This window comes from Canis aureus, chromosome 10 (genome assembly GCF_053574225.1).
Source record: "Canis aureus isolate CA01 chromosome 10, VMU_Caureus_v.1.0, whole genome shotgun sequence".
In the NCBI taxonomy this organism is placed as follows: domain Eukaryota; kingdom Metazoa; phylum Chordata; class Mammalia; order Carnivora; family Canidae; genus Canis; species Canis aureus.
Window position 1 is genome coordinate 21,413,471 of NC_135620.1, and position 12,941 is coordinate 21,426,411.

At 39.2% G+C, this 12,941-nt stretch overlaps 1 protein-coding gene across 9 annotated transcripts in view; it reads right to left on the reverse strand.

The window, feature by feature from the left end:
• The window catches only part of RAPGEF6 (Rap guanine nucleotide exchange factor 6), a 190,309-nt gene extending 177,368 nt beyond the window's left edge, over positions 1-12,941 (reverse strand). For 7 of the 9 annotated variants that reach the window (XM_077911554.1, XM_077911550.1, XM_077911553.1 and 4 more), the window contains exon 1: positions 12,648-12,941. In XM_077911554.1, the coding sequence (XP_077767680.1) occupies positions 12,648-12,716 (69 nt within the window). In that variant the 5' untranslated portion in view covers positions 12,717-12,941. Of the gene's footprint in view, positions 1-12,399; positions 12,419-12,647 lie in introns of those variants that run through there. The other 2 variants (XM_077911551.1, XM_077911552.1) reach the window with 2 other exon arrangements.

The window sequence follows — 12,941 nt, forward strand, 5'->3', positions numbered from 1 at the left end:
TATGTAATAAAGGACCAAAAAAAAAAAAAAAAAGGATATTATTCTTCCCATGTTTCTGTAGTTTTGAATTTCTCAAAACAGAAAGATGGGAATGCATGACTGTTTTCTGTTTACTCCACAGGGTGACAGAAATTTCTAGCTTTCCTGAAATTTCAAGTCTCATTCAATGATCTCCATTCTTTTTTTCATTATCTTTTCCTATATATCCCCAATCATCACCATATGTTAACCTGTGTCCATGACACACTGCTCACAGGAATGTTCTCTGGAAAAGCTCATCTCATTCTATCAGTGAATTAGAATTTAGTCTTATCTCACTATACATTTGGGTATACCTTTTTTTTTTTTTAAGATTTTATTTATTTATTCATGAGGGACACACACTGAGAGGCAGAGACATGGGCAGAGGGAGAAACAGGCTCCCTGTGGGGAGCCTAATACATGCCTCATCCCAGGACCCTGGGATCACAACCCAAGCCTACAAGCAGAGGCTCAATCACTGAACCACCCAGGTGCCCCTGGGTATATGTTTCTATAGTAAACTAGAACTTTTTAATTGTAGATTAAAAATAATTACTTGAACATTAAATTTTATCAATAAAAACTCTAACATTAAAAAGTTATAACCTGAGATTTTTAGAGATGAAACTCCCAAATGTTATGCTGAAACACTGGAACTCCAAAAATTAGTCTGTGAAATAATGCATCAAAAGATCAAGCATCTAATTACTTCTAAGTTCAAAGTTTAGGCTGAACTTCACCTTTCTGATCCTACAAGGTATTACACAGTCATCCAAGATACGCTAATTTCAAGTTTCACATGCACTTTTAATCAATCTTTCTCTCTGTATTTTTTTATAATACTTGCTGATACATTCATCACTCATTCACTCCTCTGTCCTAGAACTCCCTTCCCCTCTCCCTTCTGTAATATGGTTCTCATTCCGATAGAAAACATTTAGTAACAACTACATGCACAGAATGTGAAATTAGAATACCTAGCTTTGAATCTTGACTCCACGGTTTTCTAGTTGTGTGAACTTAGACAAGTTAGTCTGTGATTCTGTTTCCCTATGTGTAAAATGGGCATGACACCTTCTTTCAGTGTTTTTGGAAATGTGTATAAAGGTTTGTTTTTTTTAAACAGTGACAATAAGCATCATAGTATATAAATCTTAGCCATTCTTATGGCCATTATTACTTTTCTGCTCGAGATGCTCCTGAGTCTCCTTTACAGGCTTTGCCTTTCTCCCTTAAACATTTATAAATGTCGTCCTGTGACATCCACCCTTTCTTCACTAGAGACACTCTACCATTTGTAAAATCCTCTACATCCATAGTTTCAACTACCATATACATGCTAATGACACTCATATTTGTATTTCTAGTCTAGAGCTCTCTAGTAAAACTTACAACAACCGGGATCCCTGGGTGGCACAGCGGTTTGGCGCCTGCCTTTGGCCCAGGGCGCGATCCTGGGGACCCGGGATTGAATCCCATGTCGGGCTCCCGGTGCATGGAGCCTGCTTCTCCCTCTGCCTGTGTCTCTGCCTCTCTCTCTCACTGTGTGCCTATCATAAAAAAACAAAAACAAAACAAAACAAAACAAAACAAAAAAAAAACTTACAACAACCTACATGTTCTAGAGCATAATGAACACTTTCACCTGGGAGATCCATCAGCATCTCCAGTGCAATAAATTGCAAAGCTAAACTCATTATTTATACTCCTGGCTGTGTCTTCCTCCTAGGTTCCCTGATTTACGTGATACACTCTTCTTCAATGGTTCTGGCCAGAAAATTATCAATTCTATTTCATAAATATCTCTGTTCAACATCCCACCTGTAGCAATTTAGGGATTTATTATTTCTCACTGGTAACAGAAAACAGCCTTCCTGCATCTAAGTCTGACCTGTAATCCATTCTTCATAGTCCTGCCAGAGTTATCTTTCCAAAAATCAAACATAAACTCAACAAAGAGAAAACAGTCCTTCACGATCCAGATCCTGGCCATGTCTCCAGCGTCATCTCTTGTACTACTCATCTGCCCAGGCAACATGCATGTTCATGCTAAGCTCATCTTGTGGCTTTGACAAATACTGTTTCCTTTTCAGGAAACACCCACTATCCTTTCTTTACCTAATATTTACATATTGTAATCTATACTCAAGTCAGGATTCCCTTTTCTAAAACAGCATGAATGACACCTGCCTACTCTTTACTCATCTCTCCCAAGAGAGGGGGCCTCATTTTACAGCTATTACAGTACTTTAGCAGGCTGTATTTTAACTGTGTATTTGCCAATCTCCTTCCATAAAGAACAAACTTTAATCTTTTATCCCTGGCACTTAGAAATGGTACATAAAAAATATTTACCACACAAATATACAATAGGCACTCTTTCTCAAAAAAATATATGTATTCAAATCTGTCTCATTAAGGAGCTTATTATAAATTCTCCAAACTCCAGCTGGCAGTTGTGACACAACTCTTTGTAAAATACAAAAACAAAAACAAAAAAACCTTCTGTGATGAAGCCTTTTCATATTAGCTGAATGCTTTTAAAAGGCAAAAATGGAATATACTACCAACCTTTGAAAACAATAAGTTATAAAATAGAATGCTGTAAGAAATCACTGACACAGATATCAAGCAACACCTGTTTTCATCCTACATAAAACTTGACAATTCTAAATTTCCATTACACTGATATTTTCCATTAAATCTACACAGCACCTTAAAGTACTACAGATAGCACAGGCAAGATAAAACAAGGGGAATTTACTCAGGAAAATAATAGATATCGATACAGATGACAAAAGTTCAAAACTTAAAATATGGCCTAAACTTCACTGTTCTGATGCAGACAAAGCAGTAGGGTGCTACTGGACTGAGGAAGTTACCAATGAATCATGTGACCTCGAACATGCCATCGTATCTCTCAGGAGTGCAGTTCCTTTATCTATACACAACTCTTGTCACTAGCTCTTGACCTCACCAGCTAAAGTATTTCTAGAAGTGCTAAATATACATTCACAAATACATGCTGGCAGTGCTAAGTGTCTTGTCCGATGAACCCCACTATCTCTGCCACATGACAAAGCCTAAAGCCCCCGTCTGCCAAAGTTTTAGTTTATGACAAAGTAGTGCAGAGTGTCTTATAGTGGAGAGCATCAAATAGGGGCTGCTTATGCCTCCATAATTCCATGTTCTCAATAAAGTGGCTTGTTCACTTCTTATTTACAGTAAGATCTCAGTTTACACAGGCTGGTCCAAGGTCAAACCAAATAATAACCACAATGTCACAGAGCTCACAATCACTCCATCCTTTTCAAAGAACAGGACTTTGTCACATAGTCAAGCTCATCATGCCTGGCTGCTCCTCAATTCTGTCAAATTCTCTTGGGGAAGCCTCTTAGTCTCTCCAAAGCAAAATCTTATGGTGTCCAAGTTCCGGAATGGCTACAGTTTTTTCTCAAGATGGGACTCTCCAATACATGTAAAATGAGGTGCCTGGAAGGAATGTTGTCTAATAAAGACCCCATCCAGATCTATGTTCTCTTTCTACCCAGTTAAGTTTACAAATGAAGGCTATAGGGCCCCAAAGCATAAATAAGTTCTTGTACTTTCCAAAAACCCTCTGAATGTGCATCTGCCATAGAAAAGCACAAGAGAATCTTTGTTCTGCCACCCTCAGGGATGTGCACAGTGACTCACTCAAAAATGACTCCAAGTACAATGGTATGCTTTCGTCAATTCAGAAAATACCTCTACAAGTCTATATTTAAGGATTACTCTAAATTCTGAAATGGATTAATAACTACAAGAATATTAAATTTTACATTCTTACAGTCCTAGCTCCCTCTTCAACCTTTTATAACAAATATAAGCTCGTTTTTTAACCTTTTTCTGTGGGAAGGTAATTATATTAGCACCTTGCTGAGCATGTTATTTTTGCCCAGGAAAAAGTTTTAAGTCATCTGGTTAAAATCGTATGCGAAATTAAAACCGATATTTATCTAAATTTCCCTGTGAAGTTTCCTGCACATATGTTTTTTGTGTGTTTTAATACCATACAAAAAAGGAGTTCCTGTTTCAAGGTATGACTATGTTTCTCCACTCAGTACTATTTATGAAGAATTGCCAGGTAAAACACAGTGTCTTTATGGCAACTGCACTTTTTTCACATTTTAATTAGAGAATACTAACAGGAAATTTTGCCATTTTTGCCAAGCTTCATCAGTCTTAATCCTAGGACTTCAAATATTAGACCAATAGAAATCACCACAATAAGAGGGGAACAGTATTTTTCACATTCTTTACTTCTTAAAGTCAATTACAAACATCTGGATACCTATTTTTACCAAGTATTACATACTCTGCACTGGGACATAAGGATACTTTGTCTTCAAGGAGATCATATTCCAGCCACAGAGACAAACATGCAAGTAATCCTAACACAGTAATTACTGTGGTGGAGCAAAGTGTGAAGTATCCTGGGAACACTGAGAAGGAGTGGAAAAGTAAGGAAATTTGCAATTTTGCAGATGAGTACTGGAGCTGACACTTCAGTGCGGAGACTGAACTTGCCAAGTCAGAGGATAGCTTTCCAGTTAGAAGAAAGGCAAGCTAATATATATGCTGTCATTTATTGTTTATTATGACAAGTACTTGCTAAATACTTGACATTTATTATCTCATTTGGTCTACACAACAATCCCAAAATGATATTCAGTCTTAGAGAAGTTAGGCAACTTGCCCAGGATCACTCAAAATCTCAGTGCTGGAGCCTACATTTAAAGTAGACTTGCCCAAATGCAAAATTCCAGGGCTGTAAACACTGCTATAAGCATACTTTCCATCCTGCATAAAGCACACAGAGGAGAATATGACACAATGGACAATGCTTCTCACCTGTGTATCAGAACCACTTAAGAAGCTTTTTGTAAATACTAAGGCTTAACACTCCATTCCAGGGATGCCTGGGTAGCTCAGTGGTTCAGTGTCTGCCTGCAGTTCAGGGCCTGATCCTGGGTCTGGGGACTGAGTCCCACATCAGGCTCCCTGCCTATGGAGCCTGCTTCTCCCTCCGCCTATGTCTCTGCTCCTCTCTCTGTGTCTCTCATGAATAGATAAAATCTTAAGAAAAAAACCCCACTCCATTCCAAATGTTCTAACTCAAGAAATAAAGGGTGAGCACAGGTAATAATAATAAAAAAAGTTCCCTACAGTGAGAAATAGACATAGCCTAGATAGAGAAGTAAGGTGTTTTGAAATTTTAAGTTGTTAAAATACATGTGTTTGGGACGATAAGGCTAGAATGCCATGCAGAAGATCATGGAGGACTCTACCTCTCTAAACAAGTTCACTTCACTTTCTTGGATCTTATTCTGCCTTCACTTTCTCTGGTCTTATTCTCTCTTCAACCCATTGCAATCAGGATAAAGATCCTGATAAAGATTCATTAGTCCAGTGAAATCATTCTAATAGACACAATCCAAAGAACTTACCAATTCTCCTTTTCTTGAACTCTCAAAAGTATCTGACATTAGTGCTTAGGGATTTCTGTCTGAAATGCCCTCTTGTAGCAGCACTCTTCTATTCTCATCCTACTTCTTTAACTATTTTCAGTCTCTTTTGCAGTTCTCTTTCCCTCGTCCCATCCCTTTAATAGAAGAGCACCCAAAGAGAAGACTCTACCAAAGAGAAGAGTCCTACTCTCATTTTGCTTTTCACCCTGGTCATTCCTACCAACCTCATGACTTCACCTATAACCCATATGCTGTAGACTCTCACATCGAATCAGACCCAGAGCCTGGTTTAACCTGAAGCTGCAAATTCTGACTGAACATCCACCTACCTGTATCCCCTGGATGGAGTCTGAAAACAGCTTCCAAGACTTAATCTCTTTCCATCCTAATTCTGCTTACTAGTGCACTCTTAAACAGGCAGTTACCCAAATCATTTAAACTTGCTCTTGCACCCAGTCCAAATCTGTTTCCAACAAGCAAAAGACAGATAGCCAGGCCTAATCTTGTGTATTAGAGAATTTTGAGAGGAACAAAAGGGCAGAGCATATCTTGGTCTCAAATGCAGCTTCTGGAGCTGAGAAGCAATTACCGGAAAAGTAGGTTTGTACTTTTCACTTCAGAGTGAAGTAGACAATTCAAAAGGGTAGCTAAAAGGGTGGGTTGGGATAAAAAGGATAGGCAAATGAAGATCAAGGAAATCACCAAGAGAGAAGGTTCCAAGTCCAATCCAAGGGTTAAACACAAAAAAACCAAGCCTTCTTGGTTGCTGCAAAGAATACACATTTTATGATTGTACTCAAATGAAGTTCAAAAGTAGGCAGAACAAATTTACAGTAAAAGATGTCCAAAAAAAGTGCTTTCCTCTTGGAAAGGGTACTGACTGGGAGAGGCAAAAGGGGGAGCTTCTAGAGTGGTGGTAATATTCCATACCTCAATTTGGATGGTAACTAGATGTATCTGTAAAAGTTAAGCTGGCCATCCACTTAGGGGGTGTGGACTTTATTGTATGTATACTATAGTCAATTTCAAACTTTTAAGAAAAAACCTGGTGGGAGGCAGAATACTCCCAATTCCAGTGAGTACCACTAGGGCCAGTTCCAGCTCCTCAATAACTCAGTTTCCCATATGCCACTACCTTGTCTCACACCTGAGCTACTCATTTGTGTCCTATAACCAGGACCCTATCTCCTGGTTTGTCATCCTGATATAACCATTAATAGTCTTCTCTTTCATTCAGAAATGTGCCCTGGTTTGGACAAAATGTTCACCCTACCTATAAGCCTTCTTGCCTTTATTACAGCACCATCCTTCCTCCCCAATACATCTTCAACAATGCCCAGAGTGATCTTTGTAAAAGCTGATGTTATTTTCAGGCTTCAAACCCTCCCATGTTTCTCCTTTATTCATAAAATCAAGTACAAATCCTTGAAATGATTTAACCCTGCTAGTATATCCAGCTTTAACATTTAACCCCCAACACCCCGTACACAATGTTTTGCAACCTTTATTCATTATCACATCCCTCTCAAACAGCCTTTTTAGACATTTTTTCCCTAAATGCTGCCTCATCCCCAATTAAATACTAAGGAATAAGATTCTGCTAGGTAGAATTGACTTTTGTAAGGCTACAAACCATAGTAAGGTCTAAGATTTTCCTCCACTACTCCCCTAAAACACAATTTTTGTTAGGTACCTGGGTGGCTCAGCCAGTTGATCAGTTAACTCTTAATTTTGGCTCAGGTCATGATCTCATGGTCATGGGATCCAACCCAGTGCTGGGCACCCCAGTCAGCACAGAATCTGCTTATCCCTCTCCCACCCACCCCCGCTCTTCCCCCTGTGTGAGCACATGCATACACATGCTCTCTCTCAAATAAATAAACCTTTAAAAAATAATTTTTGTCCCTTTGGGGATGATATCACCCCAACTGGGAATGCACGCTTACAAAGTGGCTTCTTGTTCTACACATCTATTTTTCCTTTGCTCTTTTTGCTCTCTGCTTGGAATGACTTCCCTTTAGAGGTCATCCAGACAGCTATTCACAACGTTTAAGATTCAATTAATTGCTCCTCAAAGCTTTTCCTTTTCCCACTTGCAGTCCAAAGTATCCTATCCATACATTTGTCAATGATAACCTTAACATTTTACTGTTTCCATGACTGTCCCCTGACTCATAAATAGGGACCATATCCAAGTTCTTTCTACAACATTCAATTTTAGTATTGTGTCTTACATATTTATTAAATGAAAGGACATACTAATGTTATTATGCAGTTGCGATAACCCTACAACTCAGTTTACCTCAGATAGTCCCTCTTTAACCTGTTATCCTGACATAAATATTAATAGCGCCTCTTTTAACTTGCAAAAAACTATGTAGATTATGACTTATATAGCTAACTTATCTAGACAGTGGACAATTCTGATCAAGAGTGAAACATGTTCCCCAGCATCAATAAAGTGTCACAAACAGAAGAAAAAAAAATAAAGAGAAACATGATGAGATATGGGTATTAAAAAGAACACTGTAGCAGTAAAATAACAAAAAATAAGATGACTCAAGCAAAATAATCAAAGGTAAAAATGATATAAGGGCCTGAAGTAGGGTAGCAAGCATGGGAGGAAAAAAGGTAGAAAGATTCAGGACATAAAATCAAGAAGGCTTAGCAGCCAGTTGGATAGAGAGAAGACTAACAGGGAGAATCATGAGTCTAAACATGAATTTCTAAAGTGAGCAACTGGGACAGTCACCAACAGAATACTAAGAGGGAATGATGAGACTTCAACTTAGGAAAGGTGATTAAAGAACCTGGAGGACAATTTAATAGATATATGGATCTAAAGCACATGAAAGGGGGGGCGGTAAGAAGGGCCAGCTGTCAGCCTCTAAATATAAACTGAAGGCAAAGGGGCTGAATGAGGCTTCCCAGGAGGTACAAAATCAAGTTATACCAATAGAAACTATTAGCTTTTTAACATGAGGATCACAAAATGAGTTCTCAATTTTGTTTTAGAACATTTATTCATTATTAAGTACATAAAAATCATGATATTAATCACGGAAATAAACCCTAAGAGAGAGAAGGAGGTCTGAGGTAAAAAAGAAAGGTTATTGACAAAGAATGGTGTTTCATGGGCATTAAGTTGAGGAAGAGACAAAATCAAGACTATAATTTTGACTGTAATATATTAAATTTTCGTAGAACTAAAAATGAGTACCTTAACAGCTTCCATGGATTTAGAGCGCTAAGCTTCTCAGAGTACTTAAGTCTAAAATTTTCCACTTAAAAAAAAAAATCTTTGCGAAGTGGAAAAGGAAATCAAAGAACTACCTCAGGAAAGGACAATGGGCTGTGAAGCTGGGTCTACAAAGTAGGACAAATAAGCCAGAAAGAAAAAACTGTGTTAGAACAGTTTTAAGTGGTATACTGTACAACATATTTTCACATTCCATGTCTGGCTAACTAAGATTAAGTCTGAGATGATAATTTCACATAAGGGCAACAGATGGTTCAAAATAAACAGACTATTAGTTTTGTCCCAGAAACAAACAGAAGACTTCTTTACTCATTACACAATGCAAACATCTGATTACAAGATTATAAGACAGTGATTCTTACCTATTTGTCTATTTTTTTCATAATACTTTGTACACACTAAGCATTAAAAAAAATAGGTTGAATGAATTTTATCCCCTTCTATTACACATTTCATTTGTTTTGGCTGCTGTTCTCCTGCACTGTTTGCTCCCACTCATTCTCTTTTGCTGGTCTCTGCTCTTTACCCCTGATATAGTAGTAATCAACCATGTCACGGGGCTGTGGTCCTCTTCTATTCTCTATGTACACTCGCTGCTGTTGTAATTTCATCCAGTCTCGTGACTTTAAATAGTACCTACTAGCTAATGAGTATAAAGTTTTTATCTCCAGCCCAGCCCTCTCCATAGAAATAGAAATTTGTATATGCAACTCCTTACTCAACATTTCTAATAATTTCACATGTGACACATTCAAAATTGAATTCTTGGGCACCTGGGTAGTTCAGTGGTTAAGAGTCTGCCTTTGGCTCAGGTCGTGATCCCAGGGTTCTGGGACCGAGTCCCGCATCAGGCTCCCCATAGGGAGCCTGCATCTCCCTTGCCTATGTCTCTGCCTCTTTCTCTCTTTCTCTGTCTCCCATGAATAAATAAATAAACTCTTTAAAAAACAAAACAAAACAAAACTGAACTCCCTCCCAAAACCTGCTCCTCCTGCAGCTTTCTCCCATCTCTTTGATGCCACCTGAAACTCTATGATGGTAACTCCAACACCAGTTTTCAGGCCAAAACACTTGAAACCTTGCTCAATTCTTTTTCCCCCCTCAAAGCATACAGCTAATTCATTAACGAATCTTCTGTTGGCTAAACCTTCAAAATATTTCCGTACTTGATTACTTCCTACCACCTGCATTACTATCACTTTAGTCTGAGTTACAATCAGTTCTTCCCAACTGCAACATGATAGCCTCTAACTGATGAATCTGCTTCTTCCTACTGTTACTACCATATTCTATAATCTCAACCCAGCAAGCAACCAGGGGGGCTCTTTAAAAAGTTAAGGAGGATAATATCACTCCTCTACTTCAAAATCCTCTGGCGGCTCTCTCACACAAAAGAAAAGTTAAGGAATTTCTTAGGACTTACAAAGACTCTAATGAAATACTCCCTTCCATACTATTACTGTCTCTCTGACTTCATCTCTTACAATTCTCACCTTTGTTTACTCTCCTCCAGTCACTAGGAGCTCCTTGCTATTCCTTTGAAGGCACCAGACATACTCTCATCTTGGAAGTGCAATGACTATTCCCTCTACTTTGAAAGATCTTTCCCCATATATCTCCAGAGCTAATTCCATCACATGTATCAAGCCTTCACTCAAAAGTCATCTCAAAAATCACAACACTGACCATCTTATTTAAACTGTAACCCAGCCCTTGCCCCTTGCTTCCAATCCCTTTATTCCTTCTCAAATTAGTCATTATCACATATTATTTAACTTGGTTGTATTTATCCATTTCCTCCCTTCCTCCTTTCATAAGAATTCCAAGAACCAGTAGGGCAGGCCTGTTTCGCTCACTGATACATCCCAGTGCACAGAACAGTGCCTTGAACTTACAAGATTTCAATCAATAATTGATAAATGAATATACTTATAATAAAATTTTAAGACTCCACTAAAAGAATAAAGATCTCCTGAAAAGAGAAACATACTTGTGAGGATTTCATCAAATCCTCACAAATAAATCATCACTTGGGTTCAGGTTACCACTTCTTTACTCATACTTTTGTACTGCAAACAAATTCTATACTCACTCCAAAGCACCGCCATGAATCAAGCAGTTAACCATGTTATGCTGCTAGATGTCAGGACTCTAGACTGTATAGTTGGTCAGCATTCCCTCAAACAATGCTGCTATTCCAGTAAAACAAGATAAAGTATTTAAAGCGGCACACACTGGCCAACATAATTTTGTGAGTAGTTTAGAAAATCTAAAACAAACAAACAAGGAAGGAAGGAAGGAAGGAAAAATCTCCTAAGGCTCAAAAATAGGCCATTTCAAGATAAGCTAATTACGCTATTAAAGAGGAGATTTTCCCATTAAAGTTTGAATTTATGGGGTGCCTAGGTGGCTCAGTCGGTTAAGCATCTGCCTTCAGCTTAGGTCATGGTCCTTGGGGTCCTGGAATCAAGCTCTGAGTCCGCCTCCCTGCTCCGAGGGAAGCCTGCTTCTCCCTCTCCTCCCTGCTCATGCTCCCTCTTGCAGTCTTTCTCTCAAATCAATAAAAATCTTTTTAAAAAATATAATGTGAATTTATCATAAATATTATTTAAAAGTAAAAGCTACATTATAGATTGCAAGAGTTGCGTAATAGTTTGGTTATATAAAAACTATAGCAGATTCACCTGTGTGAAGGTGAACGCTTTCAATTAGCTCACGACTTTAAGAATCATCACAAGGAAATTAAAACACAAGGGATTATAAATGTAGGTCTCAAAACGAGGACACTGGAAAGAGGCAGAATTTGCCTTGTTTCCATTAAAAGATCAGAATCCCCAAAAACAAAGTTTTGATTTACCACAGCTACAGCTATGGCTTTACTAGTGTCATATCACAAAATATCAGCCCCAAGTTACTGAGACTATGTAAAGTACTATAAATCTGAAAACAAACAAACAAAAAAACAAAACACCACCAAGAGTGACTTGGTAGGAATGAACATTTAATTTCATTTATTGCAAACTATATACATGACAGTCTAACAATCCTTCACACTCTTGTCAGTTTTTGCTTTAAGAAAATATACCATTTTACAGAAACTTCTCCAAATCAAGGAAAACCTTCTCCAAGATCTAAACACTCTATGGGGCTACGCAGAGTTAGAAGGTTTCACTTACTTGACTGAAAATTAGCCTTGAAGTCCCATTAAAATCATTTTAGCAAAAAATAAATAAACAAACAAATAAATAAAATCATTTTAGCTAATGCCACTGATGCTAACCCACTACAGCAAATTTTGGATCCAAGTACAAAATACTAAAAAATTTCCCGCTGACACTCTGAGAAAGTACCACCAAAACCGATCTTTAAATATGCATCATCCACCAGCAGGATTCGTCACCTGACTGGATGCAAAGTTTTAAACTGATTTTGAAAACTTTCTTTCCGAGGCAACTTCAAGAGGCCTTTAAAGAAAAGTTACTTTTTCATAACATGACTATTACAGATGACTTTACAGTTTCTACCTCGTTTTCCTGTCCATCTACCCAGGGAAAATCTCACTCCGAGACCTACAGTTTGCCCTGAGAAAATACGATTTTGTTACGGTACCTTCTTACCGAAAACACTAGGAAGTCACCGGCAAAGACGGGTGTGCGGGAAGTCTGCACCCCAAGCAGGAAAGGCGGTCATCACCCCTGCGAGAAGGGCCTGGGTGAGGGCGGAGGAGAGACAGAGAACAGATATACTGGCAGCAGGTGCGAGGCTCTGGCAAGGGGACAGTCGCCGCAGGTTTCGGACCGACAGAAGGATGCTGTCCGTTGGACAGCGGGACGCGGGCTATGGTCGGCCAGCCTTACCTCGGGGGTCCGCTCGGGAGGCTTCTTCTTCAGCGCCTGCCTAGCGCCGGGGTCCACGGGTGAGTTCATGGCCGCGGCCCCGGCCCCCGTGCTCCCCAGCCTGCCCTTAGCAGTCCACGAGACGGCACATTCACCTTAAGTAGGGGGACTGTACTCTCCACGCCCGAGGTAGAGAACTCCGGACTGTCCCGGGGTCAGTGTTCGAGGAAACAAGCCTTCGCAACGCCCGCCCAGGGCCTCAGCCCACGCGCGACTGGCCAGAGGGAAGCCCGCACGGGGGCGGAAGGAGGAGCA